This window comes from Oncorhynchus keta, chromosome 35, assembly GCF_023373465.1.
Source record: "Oncorhynchus keta strain PuntledgeMale-10-30-2019 chromosome 35, Oket_V2, whole genome shotgun sequence".
Lineage (NCBI taxonomy): Eukaryota > Metazoa > Chordata > Actinopteri > Salmoniformes > Salmonidae > Oncorhynchus > Oncorhynchus keta.
This window is the reverse complement of record NC_068455.1, coordinates 36,038,969-36,056,000: the sequence shown is the minus strand read 5'-3', so window position 1 is coordinate 36,056,000 and position 17,032 is coordinate 36,038,969. Positions and strand designations below refer to the sequence as shown.

Below are 17,032 nucleotides of genomic sequence, written 5' to 3'. Positions count from 1 at the left end.
TCTTCAACAAGCAGGACGCACAGGACATTCCCCGGACACCCGACAAGGCCAACATCCCAGTTATGTGCCAGAGGAGGTGACGCGGGTACAGAGGACACAGAGCAGGATGCCTCGTGAGGATCTGCAGAAGGCGAGTGGGAAAGTTGCCGTTAATGTCAATATTACTTGCCAACATGCAATCATTGGACAATAAATTAGCCGAGGTACAATCACGATTGTCCTACCAACGGAACATCAAAAACTGTAATATCCTATGTTTCACAGAGTCGTGGCTGAATGTTGACATGGATATTAAGCTAGCGGGATATACAATGCACCGGCAAGATAGAACAGCACACTCCGGTTGTGGGAGGGGGGGGCGCGGTCTGTGCATATTTGTAAACAACAGCTGGTGCACAATCCAAGGAAGTCTCTAGATTTTGCTTGCCTGAGTATGTGATAAATTGCAGGCCACGCTAGAGTTTTCAGCTACATTTTTCGTGGCTGTTTATTTACCACCACAGACAGATGCTGGCACTAAGACCGCACTCAGTCAGCTGTATAAGGAAATAAGCTAACAGGAAACCACTCACCCAGAGACTGTGCTCCTAGTGGCAGGAGACTTTAATGCCGGGAAACTTAAATCAGTTCGGCCTCCGACCGCAAGGCACGACAGAGGGTACTGCGTATGGCCCAGTACATCACTGGGGCTAAGCTGCCAGCCATTCAGGACCTCTACACCAGGCATCTGACCACAAGGCACGACAGAGGGTACTGCATATGGCCAAGTACCACACTGGGGCTAAGCTGCCAGCCATCCAGGACCTCTACAACAGGTGGTGTCAGAGGAAGGCCCTAAAAATGGTCAAAGACCCCAGCCACCCCAGTCATAGACTGTTCTCTCTACTACCGCATGGGTAGCGGTACCGGAGTGACAAGTCTAAGACAAAAAGGCTTCTCAACAGTTTTTACCCCCAAGCCATAAGACTCCTGAACAAGTAATCAAATGGCTACCCGGACTATTTGCATTGTGTGCCCCCCCCTAAACCCCTCTTTTATGATGCTGCTGCTCTGTTTATCATATATGCATAGTCACTTTATCTGTACATTCATATACTACCTCAATTGGCCCGACCAACCAGTGCCTGTATATAGCCTCGCTACTGTTATAGCCTCGCGACTGTTGTTTTTCACTGTCTTTTTACAGTTTTTATTTCTTACCTATTGTTCACCTAATACCTTTTTTTGCACTGTTGGTTAGAGGCTGTAAGTAAGCTTTTCATTGTAATGTCTACCTACACCTGTTGTATTCGGCGCACGTGACAAACTTTGATTTGATTTGTAACCAGTGCCAATTATTGCGAGTAGCCATTTTACTCATCAGCTTTAAATCCCTATAAAAAAAGCTTTCTTCCACTCCCAGTGAGATCGGAATTAAATATTGAACAGAGGCCCTTTCATTCATGAGCTATAACTCTGAACCAGTGGCATATTTACTGTATGTATCAGTTTGAGAGCCTCTTAGCTGTGTATATTTACTTCAGCGGCAGGGACAACACATCCACAGTTCTGGGACTCCAAATGTACTCCAGTCAGTGATGGACTGTTGTCATTACAATGAAGGCTCCCACTTTTCCATTGTAAATGACTCACTGTTGGCCTGGATTTGAGAGGGCTGTTCTCTCCCACTCTAAGCTCCTATTGGTCAGTCTGCTGTACAGTTTTCTGCTGAAGTGGGTAAAAGCGTTGTTAATGTTTGTTGTCGTGGTTGTTGTTTCCCCATTTAAAAAAAAAATCTATTATATCACACCCCCTGATGAGGTCAGAATTAGAAAGCTCTGTAGAAAGGATTGTAATTTTCTAGCTGGGGCATGGAGTCTTTCCTGGTCAGGTCATGTGGTCATGAAAAACGTATTTCCCTACTCCTAACCGTTACTACTCCTAACCCCTGTTCAGGTGGCGAGCTGCACCAACCAGATGGGTCAGATAGCCATCGTGGCCATGCAGAACTCCAGCCCCAAGGTGACAGAGTGTTTCAATGTGGAGTCTCGGATCCTGTGCATGGCTTATGTACCCATGGAGCAGAGTACCCAGGAGAATAGGATGGGGAACCCCGAAAATAACCTCTCCTTAGTGGGGAAGGCCAGTGACAACCCTACTGTCTGCCTGGGCATGGAGGAGGGCAGGTATGTGATGTCAACAGATAATGTAGTCATATACTCTGGGTTCTGCTGTCAGCTAAATACATCTACTCATTGATTTTATTGTATTTGATTTAGAAACACAGCTCATGAAATCACTTCACAACCTTTCTCTGCAGTATCATAGTCTATAAGAGCAGCCAGCAGTCCAAGAAGGTGCGTCTCCAACACTTCTTCATCCTCGACAAGTCCACCGTGACCAGCCTGGTGCACAAGAAGCAGTGTTTATACGCTGGCCTTGTGAGTGGCTCAGTTGCCATCTACTCCAGAGCAGAAGGTGAGGCTTGTTCTGAAGGCTGTCTGTTTCTGAACACTAGAACTGCCTTTCCGCCTATAAACACCCGCTAGAGAACGTTGCCGGGTTGTTACCTTTAGCATATGCGTCAGATTCATATCAACCCACAAGGTGCAGCAAACATGAGCACCGATGGTTGATAAATAGTGCATAAACTACACTATACAGTGCCTTTGGAAAGTATTCAGACCCCTTGGCGTATTTCACATTGTGTTACGTTACAGCCTTATTCTAAAATGGATAACATTTTTAAAAAATCCTCAGCAATCTACAGACAATACCCCATAATGGCAAAGCAAAAACAGTTTTCTATATATGTATGTATGTGTATATATATATATATATATATATATATATATATATATATATATAAGAATGGCCTTGCTTAGGGAGGTGACCAAGAACCCAATGGTCACTCTGACAGAGCTCTGGAGTTCCTCTGTGGAGATGGGAGAATCTTCAGAAGGACAACCATCTCTGCTGCACTCCACTAATCAGACCTTTATAGTAGAGTGTCCAGACAAAAGTCAGTAAAAGGCGCATGACAGCACAAGATTCTCTGGTCTGATGAAACCAAGATTGAACTCTTTGGCCTGAATGCCAAGATTCTCGTCTGGAGGAAACCTGACACCATCCCTACGGTGAAGCATGGTGGTGGCAGCATCATGCTGTGGGGATGTTCTTCAGAGGCAGGGACTGGGAGACTAGTCAGGATCGAGGGAAAGATGAAAGGAGCACAATACAAAGAGACCCTTGATGAAAACATGCTCCAGAGCACTAAGGACCTCAGATTGGGGCAAAGGTTCACCTTCCAACAGGACAATGACCCTAAGCATACAGCCAAGACAACGCAGGAGTGGCTTCGGGACAAGTCTCAATGTACTTTAGTGGCCCAGCCAGAGCCCGGACTTGAACCTGATCGAACACCTCTGGAGAGACCAGAAAATATCTGTGCAGCAATGCTCGCCATCCAACTTGACGGAGCTTGAGAGAATCTGCAAAGAAGAATGGGACAAACTCCCCAAATACAGGTGTGCCAAGCTTGTAGCGTCATACCCAAGAAGACATGATGCTGTAATCACTGCCAAAGGTGCTTCTACAAAGTACTGAGTAAAGGGTCTGAATACTTATGTAAATGTTATGTAAAAAAATTCAAAAAGATTTCAGGTAATACACAAACCCGTTGCTGATGGGTGTATAAAAATGAGCACACAGCCATACAATCTCCATACACAAATATTGTCAGGAGAATGGCCTTACTGAAGAGCTCCGAGATGATCAATGTGGCACCGTCATAGGACGCCACCTTTTCAACAAAGTTCTGCCCTGCTAGACCTGCCCTGGTCAACTGTAAGTGCTGTTATTTTGAAGTGGAAATGTCTAGGAGCAACAACAGCTCAACTAGCTCAGTGGTAAGCCACACAAGCTCACTGAACGAGACTGCTGAGTGCTGAAGCGCATAAATTGTCTGTCCTCGGTTGGAACACTCACTACCGAGTTGCAAACTGCCTCTAGAAGCAACATCAGCACAATAACTGTTCGTCGGGAGCTTCATGAAATGGGTTTCCAATTCGGAGGAGCCGCACACAAGCCTAAGATCACCATGCGCAATGCCAAGCGTCGGCTGGAGTGGTGTAAAGCTCACTGCCATTGATGAATCACACTTCACTATCTGGCAGTCCAACGGACATATCTGGGTTGGCGGATGCCAGGAGAACGCTAACTGCCCCAATGCATAGTGTGCCAACTGTAAAGTTTGGTGGAGGAGGAATAATGGTCTGTGGCTGTTTTTCATGGTTCAGGCTAGACCCCTTAGTTCCAGTGAAGGGAAATCTTAACGCTACAGCATACAATGACATTCTAGACGATTCTGTGCTTCCAACTTTGTGGCAACAGTTTGGGGACGGCCCTTTCCTGTTAGTTTCCCTTACAATGAATTGGATTAGTAATAGTAAAAATAACCAGTCCTGCAACAGCTTATTTTTATGAAGTAAAATGTAAAAGAGAATGGTATCAACACCCAAGGCACATGGTCAAATGATTTGCTGCTGGTAAATAGGCAATACACAAACTCCTTACACTGTCTTTATAAATTAAATCAACCTCTTTACCCTCTTTATCATTCAGTTCGGCCTAATTTAAATTAAATTGTTAAGGTGCACAGTTACCACCCATTCATCCATTTGTCATTCATTCAGTGAGGAGAGACAGACTCATTAGCACGTGGCTGGGTACCAACATCCTACAGCACATTGACTTGGTGGGTTAAGTTAGGACTAGGTGTGAAAGAAACTGGTAAAAAGGCTTTAAATACATGGTCTATGCTGTTTTTTTTTAAATTTAACCTCTATTTAACTAGGCAAGTCAGTTAAGAACAAATTCTTATTTATAATGATGGCCTACCAAAAGGCCTCCTGCAAGGACTGGGGCCTGGGATTAAAATCAATCAATAAATACAATATAAATATAGGACAAAACACACATCACAACGAGAGAGACAACACTACATAAAGAGAGACCTAAGACAACAACATAGCAAGGCAGCAACACACGGCAACACAACATGGCAACAACATGGTAGCAGCACAAAACATGGTACAAAAATTATTGGGCACAGTCAACAGCACAAAGGTCAAGAAGGAAGAGACAACAATACATCACACAAAGCAGCCACAACTGTCAGTAAGATTGTCCATAATTAATTCTTTGAATGAAGAGATTGAGAAACTGTCCAGTTTCAGTGTTTGTTGCAGCTCGTTCCAGTCGCTAGCTGCAGCGAACTGAAAAGAGGATTGACCCAGGGATGTATGTGCTTTGGGGACCTTTAACAGAATGTGACTGGCAGAATGGGTGTTGTATGTGGAGGATGAGGTCTGCAGTAGATATCTGTGATGGGGGGTAGTGAGGCCTAAGAGGGTTTTATAAATAAGCATCGACCAGTGGGTCTTGCGACGGGTATACAGAGATGACCAGTTTACAGAGGAGTATAGAGTGCATTGATGTGTCCTATAAGGAGCATTGGTGGCAAATCTGATGGCTGAATGGTAAAGAACATCTAGCCGCTCGAGAGCACCCTTACCTGCCGATCTACAAATTATGTCTCCGTAACCTAGCATGGGTAGGATGGTCGTCTGAATCAGGGTTAGTTTGGCAGCTGAGGTGAAAAAGGAGCGATCATGATAGAGGATGTCTAGATTTAACTTTAGTCTGCAGCTTTGTTATGTGCTGAGAGAAGGACAGTGCACCGTCTAGCCATACTCCCAAGTACTTGTATGAGGTGACTACCTCAAGCTCTAAACCCTCAGAGGTAGTAATCACACCTGTGGGAAGAGGGGTATTCTTCTTACCAAACCACATGACCATTGTTTTGGAGATGTTCAGAACAAGGTTAAGGGTAGAGAAAGGTTGTTGGACACTAAGAAAGCTTTGTTGTAGGGCATTTTGTTACGGTTAATTGAAATGGGTATACTTACATCCATGGTACTAGCTAAATTAGCTTAACCAAACACAAAATACAAATATATTTAAATGAAAACGTTTTTGTTTTATGCCCAAGTGTTCTGTGTTCATGTAGCTCAGTTGGTAGAGCATGGCGCTGCGCCAGGATAGTGGGTTTGATTTCTGGGACCGTTTGGGGAAGGCCCTTTCTTGTTTCAGCATGACAATGCCCCCGTGCACAAAGCGAGATCCATACAGAAATGGTTTGTCGAGATAGGTGTGGAAGAACTTGACTGGCCTGCATGGAGCCCTGACCTCATCACCATCAAACACCTTTGGGATGAATTGAAACGCTGACTGCGAGCCAGGCTTAATTGCCCCACATCAGCTCCTGACCTCAGCAATGTTCCAACGTGTAGTGGAAAGCCTTTCCAGAAGAGTGGAAGCTGTTATCGCACCAAAGGGGGGGGACCTACTCCATATTAATGTCCGTCATTCTGGAATGAGATGTTCCACGAGCTGGTGTCCATATACGTTTGGTCATACAGTGTACTGTAAAAGAATGAATTGCATGAAGAAATATTCATGGAAATGTAACAATTAGTTATTTGTTTAGATAGAGTCAAGGATATGTGTTGTACAATTCTGCAAAATCCTAGACAGAAATGAGGCCTAAAGCCTATTTTTTTTCTCTTACAATAAAATTGTTAGTGTAATCCATTTGATCAACTTTATTTGCAGATTTCATTAGTAATGGATTTATAGTAATAAATACAATCTAGTTACAGCTTCTTTTGACAAAGTAGAAGTGCAAAATATATATATATATATATATCCTACCAGGTGAAATCATTTGCTGTATTCCTAAACAAATAGGACCAGTGCATGGATAATTTTAAAGGATGAATTGCATAAATAAATAGCATATTTTAAGTTTATTACTAGTTTTTGCTTAGTAGCCAGAGCAATGCTGCCGCATGAGTGGTCATGTGCTCAGTGCATGGACAACACGGATGTTCTTAGAAATGACTTTCGAGTAGTAAGACATGTATAAAAGCAACAGATACCATTAATAAGAAGGGGCTAGAAGTGTCTATATAGTGAGCTAGTGAGTGGCTTGAACAGGGAAGCCCCATACTATTGTGGAGGACTTCATTATTCCTGCTGCAGTGGATCTGGCTGGGACAATGCTGGGGAAAAGGCCCAAAAAACTATACAAACAATGTCTTCATCAAACAACATTGTTTCACAACGCATCAGTGACATGGCAGGAGATGTTTTGAAACAATTACTGCTTCGCTTAAAAGCCAGTGAATTCTATGCGTCACAGCTTGAAAAGTCAACAGACGTGGCAGGTCTGGCACAGCTCCTGGTATATGTCCGTTATGTTTATGGGGGGTCAATTAAGGGAGGCATCCTCTTCTGCAAACCAGGACAACAGGAGATAATATTTTCAAAGTACTGGATAGCTCTGTGACATCAAATGGACTTTGGTCAAGATGTGTTGGTATCTGTACAGATGGCGCAAAAGCCATGCCAGGAAGACCTAGTGGAGTGGTAACGCACATGCAAGCAGTTGCTCCCGACGCCACTTGGGGTCACTGGAGCATCCATTGAGAGGCTCTTGCTGCCAAGGGAATGCCTGACAGCTTGAAAGATGTTTTGGACACTACAATGAAAATGGTTAACTTTGTTGAAGCAAGGCCCCTGAACTCTAGTGTATTTTCTGCACTTTGCAATGATATGGGCAGCAACCATGTAACACTTTTTTACAACATACAGAAGTGAGCTGGTCATCATTTTTTAATTGAGAGACTAGCTTAATATTTTCTTTACTGACCATTTTCACTTGTCTGACCGCTTGCATAATGATGAGATTCTCACACGACTGGTCTATCTGGGTGATATTTCTTCTCACCTGAATGATCTGAATCTAGGATTACAGGGACTCTCCGCAACTATATTCTATGTGCGGGACAAAATTGAGGCTATGATTAAGAAGTTGGTGCTCTTCTGTCTGCATTAACAAGGACAACACGTAGGTCTTTTCATCATTTGTATGATTTTTTTTGTGTGCAAATGAACTCAACTTACGAACAATGTCAAATGTGATATTGCGAAGCACCTGAGTGAGTTGGGTGCGCAATTATGCAGGTACTTTCCCAAAACGGGTGACACAAACAACTGGATTCGTTATCCCTTTCGTGCCCTGCCTTCAGTCCACTTATCAATATCTGAACAAGAAAGCCTCATCGAAAGGGCAACAAGCGGTTCTGTGAAAATTGAATCAGAAGCCACTCTCAGAATCCTGGATTGGGCTGCGCACAGAGTATCCTGCCTTGGCAAACTGTGCTGTTAAGACACTGATGATCTTTGCAACCACATACCTACAGTTGAAGTCTGAGGTTTACATACACCTTAGCCAAGTACATTTAAACTCAGTTTTTCACAATTCCGGACATTTTAATCTTAGTGAAAATTCCCTGTCTTAGGTCAGTAGGATCACCACTTTATTTTAAGAATGTGAAATGTCAGAATAATAGTAGAGAATTATTTATTAACGCTTTCATTTTACATTCCCAGTGGGTCAGAAGTTTACATTCACTCAATTAGTATTTGGTAGCATTGCCTTTAAATTGTTTAACTTGGGTCAAACGTTTCGGGGATCCTTCCACAAACTTCCCACAATAAGTTTGATGAATGTTGGCCCATTCCTCCTGACAGAGCTGATATAACTTAGTCAAGTTTGTAGGCCTCCTTGCTCTCACACACTTTTTCAGTTCTGCCCACAAATCTTCAATTGGATTGAGGTCCGGGCTTTGTGATGGACACTCCAATACCTTGACTTTGTCCTTAAGCCATTTTGCCACAACTTTGGAAGAATGCTTGGGGTCATTGTCCATTTTGAAGACCCATTTGCGACCAAGCTTGAACTTCCTGACTGATGTCTTGATGTTGCTTCAATATATCCACATAATTTTCCTCCCTCATGAAGCCATCTATTTTGTGAAGTGCTGCAGCAAAGCACCCTCACAACATGATGCTGCCAGCCCCGTGCTTCACGGCTGGGATGGTATTCTTCGACTTGCAAGCCTCCCCCTTTTTCCTTTGAACATAACGATGGTCATTATAGCCAAATAGTTATATTTTTGTTTCATCTGCCCAGAGGACATTTCTCCAAAAAGTATCATCTTTGTCCCCATGTGCAGCTGTAGTCTGGCTTTTTTTAAATGTTGGTTTTGGAGCCGTGGCTTCTTCCTGCCTTCCAGGTTATGTCGATATAGGACTCGTTTTACTATGGGTATAGATACTTTTTTACCGGTTTCCTCCAGCATCTTCACAAGGTCCTTTTGCTGTTCTGGGATTGATTTGCACTTTTCACACCAAAGTATGTTAATCTCTAGGAGACAACGCGTCTCCTTTCTGAGCTGTATGACGGCTGCGATGTCCCATGGTGTTTATACTTGCGTACTATTGTTTGTACAGACAAACGTGGTACCTTCAGGCCTTTGGAAATTGCTCCCAAGGATGAACCAGACTTGTGGAGGTCTCCAATTCTTGCCTGAGGTCTTGGCTGATTTCTTTAAATTTTCCCATGATGTCAAGCGAAGAGGCACTGAGTTTGAAGGTAGGCCTTGAAATACATCCACAGGTACACCTCCAATTGACTCAAATTATGTCAATTTGCCTATCAGAAGCTTCTAAAGCCATAACATAATTTTCTGGAATTTTTCAAGCTGTTTAAAAAGGCACAGTCAACATAGTGCATGTAAACTTCTGACCCACTGGAATTGTGATACTGTGAATTATAAGTGAAATAATCTGTAAACAGTTGTTAGGAAAATGACTTGTGTCATGCACAAAGTAGATGTCGTAACTAACTTGCCAAAACGAGTTTGTTAACAAGAAATTTGTGGAGTGGTTGAAAAATGAGTATTAATGACTCTAACCTAAGGGTATCTAAACTTCCGACTTCAACTGTATGTGAGAGTGGATTCTCGGCCCTCACTAGCATGAGAACTAAATACAGGCAGACTGGAAAATGATGTAATTACACTCCAACATTGCAGAGTTATGTGCATCCTTCTAAGCAGACCCTTCTCATTAACGTGAGGTGAGTTATTCACAATGGTTGCTGAACAAATAAAGTTCAGGCTAAATATAGGCTAAATAAAAAGCAAAATTACTGAGTATTATTTGTGCCCTGGTCCTGTAAGAGCTCTTTGTCACAAGCCGTCAAGTGGGAGGTGACAAACTCACACTCTTTCTTATGTTTAAGAAATGTAGTGTGTGTGTGTGTGTGTGTGTGTGTGTGTCGCAGGCTTACAATGATGGCAAAAAAACAACATTTGAGAGTGCGCTGACCCTAGTGCTAGAGGGGGTACGCAGCTGACCCTGGTGCTAGAGGGGGTACGCAGCTGACCCTGGTGCTAGAGGGGGTACGCAGCTGACCCTGGTGCTAGAGGGGGTACGCAGCTGACCCTGGTGCTAGAGGGGGTATGCAGCTGGAGGTGTTTGAAAGGTCATGGGACTACTATTAAAACGTTTGGCAACCACTGGCCTACACCATCACAATAAATACATTATATATTTTAGACAGGTCTAAAGAAACATGACACGAAGAAAATGTCTATCAGAAGAACAGAATAGCATACTCTGCATTATCCTTATGTTAGGCCCTTTATCGGTCTATGCCATATGGCTGTGTGTTACACTAGTTCATTTAGCAGACAATATGTGCTTAGAATTCCGTCCCATTATTTTATAGTACGAAGAATACAATCGAACATGGCTGAATAAAATAGAAAATATATTTTCTCCTATCGATTTGAGGGTGTGCCCACGTGCGACTATTCTGTGTTGAGCGGTTAGCAAAGAAACGGGTACTCCTATATGCTTAATTTAGTTAGGTTATTTTATTTTATTAGTTATTTTATGTAACTTTAGTATGCCTTTTGTGGCCATTGTGCCCTTGAGCTGAATATAATAATTATGATTCCCTTCTCCTTGCTACGTGCCGAAGCACCTCTCACTCACATGGCTCTGTCACATGATCCGGTCTTTCTCACAGGCTACAAGTGAAGACAAACACATTGGAAACGCAACTGCGCACGTCTTTATCCAATTCCGAGGTGCATATTGAAGATAATTATTTTCAGCCAACAAGATGAGTAGGCCTAACGAACAGCAAAAGCACTAGGCTAGCCTATTTCAATCTACTATCCCCATAGGACAGAAGTTGATCTATTGTATTCTGTGCAATAAATAAATATTCAAAACGGGGGCAGTGAAAAATAAATACATGTCATCTATGCACTTAAATAGCGATAGGAGGATGCTTTTTTTCATGCCAGCCAGATAGGCTATATTCCTTTTTTATCAATCCAATTGGTAGTAGTTAGTCTTGTCTCATCGCTGCAACTCCCGTACGGGCTCGGGAGAGGGGAAGGTCGAAAGCCATGCGTCCTCTGAAACACAACCTAACCAAGCCTCACTGCTTCTTAACACAGCGCGCATCCAACCCGGAAGCCAGCCGCACCAATGTGTCGGCGGAAACACCATGCCCACCACAGGAGTCGCTAGTGCTTGTGGTCCTTCTGTAGCTCAGTTGGTAGAGCATGGCGCTTGTAACGCCAGGGTAGTGGGTTCGATCCCCGGGACCACCCATACGTAGAATGTATGCACACATGACTGTAAGTCGCTTTGGATAAAAGCGTCTGCTAAATGGCATATATTAGTGCGCGATGAGACAAGGCTATCCCTACCGGCCAAACCCTCCCTAACCCGGATGACGCTATGCCAATTGTGCATCGCCCCATGGACCTCCCGGTCGCGGCCGGCTGCGACAGCCCGGGCACGAACCCAGAGTCTCTCTGGTGTCACAGCTAGCACTGCGATGTAGTGCCCTAGACCACTGCGCCACCCGGGAGGCCTATTCCTGTTTTTAAAGAGAAGTAATGTGCTTAATATTAGGAAGGTTGAGAAATAAATATAGTAGGCCTAGCCTATAGAATGCTTCTTTTTAAGAGGCCATCACTCTGTTTTAGTCCACAATTGCATAGCCTATAGAAATGTTGCGCCACATGAGCTCATGGGCTCTCATGAAGTGTTTTAGATTTTTGATTACATTTGCATTGATGTCAGTGATTTTAGAGGGACAATAGAGTGCAGGTAGTAAGTTTGGTAGGCTACTAATGACCATCAGCAGCATCAGAGCTTGGAGAAGCGTAGTTACCGTTACTAAACGGTCACATGAAATTTGAGTGCTGTCATGACTCGTGACTTCCGGTGGGGCGGTAAATACGGTAACCGTAACAGCCCTAGTAATAGAGTTATAGTAAAAAATAACTCATGACAGCTTATTTTTAAGGCACACAGTCAAATGATTTGCTGCTGATTTAATAGGAATAACACAAACTCATCATTACACTTGTTTTTCTAAATAAAAATCAACCTATTCACCCTCTATCATTCAATTTGGCCTAATTCAATTGGGAAGTAAGGTGCACAATTATCATCCATTTGTCATTCAGTGAGGAGAGAGAGAGATGCATTAGCAGCTGGCTCGGTACCAACGTCCTACAAGTAAAAAGGCTAACTACTTTTAATACTTTTCTGTTTAATTTCAAAATTCAGAAAAAAATAGCAGTGTAAAATACAAACGTTTAGGAAAAGTCAGTGAAGGAGCGGGACAGCTTATCTTTTGGGCAGATTTTATTTACAAAATCAAAAACTGTCTGTGGCCGTTGGCCTATGGCAGTTCTAGTGGTAACGGTTTGTTTTTAAGTTGAATTGAAATAGGTATACTTACAGCCATGGTACTAGCTACATTAGCATAACAAAACCGAAAATACTAATTTATTTAAATGAAAAAGGTTTGGTTTTAAATCCAGGTAAGTGTTCTGTGTTTTATTTAGCTCTGTAGCTCAGTTGGTAGAGCATGGCGCTGCACCAGCATACTGGGTTTGACTCCTTGGACCACCCATACTTAATTTATTTACGCGTGACTGCATATTTATATTTAAAATTATGTGCCAGGTCAGATATGACCTAGGAGAAAGGTAAGCTGTTGTTGCTACTGTGTATTCAGTCCAACCAAGAAACATGAATAGAGGGACCGATTCAGCCTCTTTTGGAGGAAGACCTGACCTTTTCCCAACCGATTCAGCCTCTCTTGGAGGAAGACCTGACCTTTTCCGAAATAAACAGTTGAGATGAAATTGGGTGATGCTGGGTTGCAGACTCAGAGAAGTTGTTAGGTGTGTGTTGACCCGGTCCCTGTGGCATACAGGGTGAATCACCAGTATGAATTAACTCTGCTCCAGGGACCAAGGCATCTCTCTCTCTCTCTTTCTGTGGCTGGCTGGCTGTACTAGGTCTCACAGCGGTCTGTCTCCATGGAGCCTGGCCTGGTTGCCTGGGAGAAGTCACTAATCTGCTAGCTAGTGCTGACCCATTTAATATCCTGCAGCGCTAGCATACTGTCAGAGACAAAGTACTAGCTCTCTCCTCTGCTCTTTATCTGTCTCTCTATCTGCCTGTACTTGTATCTTTGTCTGAATGTATATTTCTCTCTCACAGTATGAAAACACTTTGCTTGTTGTTGTTGAATGATTATAGTGAGTTTAGTGACAGCAACATGAGCACATTAAGACAGGGTGGTGAGACACTACCATTGTCAAGGGCTTGCTATGTTTATCTCAGCCAGACATTAATTACACCATCTGCAACTGCATGACATGCAGCTTGCTGAGTCTTATCATGACTCAGAACTGTAGCTTAGGCTCTCTAGGAAAGTCTTTGAGGTCTTTTTCCATGATAGAAATGGCTATGTGCCTTGCAGATCTGTCTGTTGGTGTTGGTGCCCACTCTGCATGACACTCGTTCTCTGTGGCCCTGGTTGGCCCCGTTGGCCCCTGATTAGCTGACTAAACTAAATTCCGCTGTATATACACTACTGGTCAAAAGTTTGGGGTCACTTAGAAATGTCATTGTTTTTGAAAGATAAGCTAATCCTTTTTGTCCATTTTTAAAATAACATCAAATTGATCAGAAATACAATGTAGACATTGTTCATGTTGTAAATGACTATTGTAGCTGGAAACGGCAGATTTTTTCAAATGGAATATCTACATAGGCGTACAAAGATCCATTATCAGCAACCATCACTTCTGGGTTCCAATGGCACATTGTGTTAGCTAATCCAAGTTTATCATTTTAAAGTGCTAATTGATCATTAGAAAACCCTTTTGCAATTATGTTAGCACAGCTGAAAACTGTTCTGTCCTTTTTTTAGACTAGTTGAGTATCTGGAGCATCAGCATTTTTGGGTTCGATTACAGGTTCAAAATGGCCAGAAACAAATAACTTTCTTCTGAAACTCATCAGTCTATTCTTGTTCTGAGAAATGAAGGCAATTCCATGTGAGAAATTGCCAAGAAACTGAAGATCTCGTACAATACTGTGACCTACTCCCTTCACAGAACAGTGCAAACTGTCTCTAACCAGAATAGAAAGAGTGGGAGGCCCCCGTGCACAACTGAGCAAGAGGACAAGTACATTATAATGCCTAGTTTGAGAAACAGATGCCTCACAAGTCCTCAACTGGCAGCTTCATTAAATAGTACCCGCAAAACACCAGTCTCAACGGTGAAGAGGCGACTCCGAGAGGCTGGCCTTCTAGGCAGAGTTCCTCTGTCCAGTGTCTGTTCTTTTGCCCATCTTAATCTTTCACAGTGGCCTCCATCATTCTTAAATGGAAGAAGTTTGGAACCACCAAGACTCTTCCTAGAGCTGGCAGCCCATCCAAACTGAGCAATTGGGGGAGGAGGGCCTTGGTTAGGGAGGTGACCAAGAAACCCATGGTCACTCTGACAGAGCTCCAGAGTTCCTCTGTGGAGATGGGAGAACCTTCCAGAAGGACAAGCATCTCTGCAGCACTCCACCAATCAGGCTTTTATGGACTCTCAGACCATGAGAAACAATATTTATCTCGTCTGATGAAACCAACATTGAACTCTTTGGCCTGAATGCCAAGAGTCACATCTGGAGGAAACCTGGCACCATCCCTATGGTGAAGCAGGGTGGCAGCATTATGCTGTGGGGATGTTTTTCAGAGGCAGGGACTGGGAGACCAGTCAGGATCGAGGGAAAGATGAACGGAGCATAGCGAGATCCTTGATGAAAACCTGCTCAAGAGCACTCAGGACCTCCGACTGGAAGGTTCACCTTCCAACAGGACAATGAGCCTAGTCCCACAGCCAATACAACATAGGAGTTGCTTCGGGACAAGTCTCTGAATGTCCTTGAGTGGCCCAGCGGGAGCCCGGACTTGAACCCGATCAAACATCGCTGGAGAGACCTGAAATTAGCTGTGCAGCAACCCTCCCCGTCCAACCTGATGGAGCTTGAGAGGATCTGCAGAGAATTTGTAAGTCGCTCTGGATAAGAGCGTCTGCTAAATGACTTAAATGTAAATGTAAGAATAGAAGAAACTCCCCAAATACAGGTCTGCCAAGTTTGCAGCGTCATACCCAAGAAGATTCGAGGCTGTAATCACTGCCAAAGAAGCTTCAACAAAGTACTGAGTAAAGGGTCTGAATACTTGTCATTTCTTTGTATGTAAATGTGCATACATTTTTTTTTAAATAAAAAAAAATACAACGTTTTTGCTTTGTCATTATAGGGTATTATGTGTAGATTGGTTGTGGACAATCAATTGAATCCATTTTAAAATTAGGCTGTAACTTAAAGTGGGAAAAGTCAAGGGGTCTGAATTATTTCAGAATGCATTGTAGTTGGAGGTATACTCTGCCAATACTCGTTGCAACTTATCTCCATTGAGATGTTTATCGTGGAGTTGAGTTTAGTCCACTAGCCTCTGACTTAACCTTTTTTTATCTAATTTCCAGCTCTGAGGGTCAGGGATGCTTCGGTCAGCTACTTATTTTGCTTGGTGAACCAAGGTGAAAAGGCTACCCTGCAAATCAATAGAAAAACTAAATCCAGTCAGCAACTGGGGATCAGTTGTTCCAACTGCGTTCCCAGATAATGTTGTTACATATCCAGAGGTGGTGAGAAGGAAATGTGGTAAATCCCTGATCCCAATCCAGGTTGAGTAAAGCTGCCTTCCCTCCAACAGGGCACTTTGTGTTGTATGAGAGAGGGATAGAGGAGAGGGGGATAGAGGATATACTGGTATCTGCTGGAGGGAAAGTAAGAAGGGAAAGTATTATCTTGATCCTCAACCAGCTCAGTAAAGCCTGGAAGGGAATGTTGCAATGCTGAAATAATGCCCACTTTGGTTCTATCTCTGAACAGAGATATTTATAATATTTATATTTCTTTCCTATAAACATCAGATGATGGTTCCTTTGTTCTCCATGCAGCAGATGATTGTTCAATTCAATGGACTTGTCAGGGTACTTTGTGAAATTTCCCTTTGCTTTGACTGAATGGAAAGCTGAGTTGTTGACAGCCCTGTCAAATGTCAGGAGTTCTCCGCTATCCTTTGACTCCCTCAATGTTTTCACTGAGAGAAGAGATGGAGATACATGGTAGTTATGAATGACAATTTAAAGTGGTTTCATTTGCATACTTGTTCTTCTACATGTGTGACAGAAAAGTGTCAGCTCAAGCTTTAACTTCAAATGATGAGTCATCCTAGCTTCAGTGGTAATACTTGTGCATCCGCGTCCTAGCTAAAGCTCTTCCAGTGCTTTGTCACATTGCGTGGGCTCACAGACGCTATTAGCATTTATATTAGAGTCCCATTTACATTTTAAAATTAACTATGGTAGAGAAGGAACCACAAGAAATACACGCCTCCATATAAGCCTAAATATAAAACTAATTTCAGTTATGAAACGACATCTATTCACACGCATTAAATAATGCTACATGATTAGGTAACAAATACCAATACAGCAATATGGCACTGCATTCTAGAGTTGCAATGCTGCAGACTTTTATATATACACTACTGTTCAAAAGTTTGCTGTCACTACAAATGCCCTTGTTTTTGGCCTTCTAGGCAGAGTTCCTCTGTCCAGTGTCTGTTCTTTTGGCCATCTTAATCTTTTCTTTTTATTGGCAAGTTTGAGATATGGCTTTTTCTTTG

At 43.0% G+C, this 17,032-nt stretch overlaps 1 protein-coding gene across 5 annotated transcripts in view; it reads left to right on the top strand.

The window, feature by feature from the left end:
• Window positions 1-17,032, top strand: part of LOC118368444 (rho guanine nucleotide exchange factor 10-like) — an 87,354-nt gene that overhangs the window by 49,137 nt on the left and 21,185 nt on the right. For all 5 annotated transcript variants that reach the window (XM_035752554.2, XM_035752553.2, XM_035752552.2 and 2 more), the window contains 2 exons: window positions 1,936-2,165; window positions 2,300-2,457. In XM_035752554.2, coding sequence (XP_035608447.1) covers window positions 1,936-2,165; window positions 2,300-2,457 — 388 coding nt within the window. The remainder of the gene's footprint in view (window positions 1-1,935; window positions 2,166-2,299; window positions 2,458-17,032) is intronic.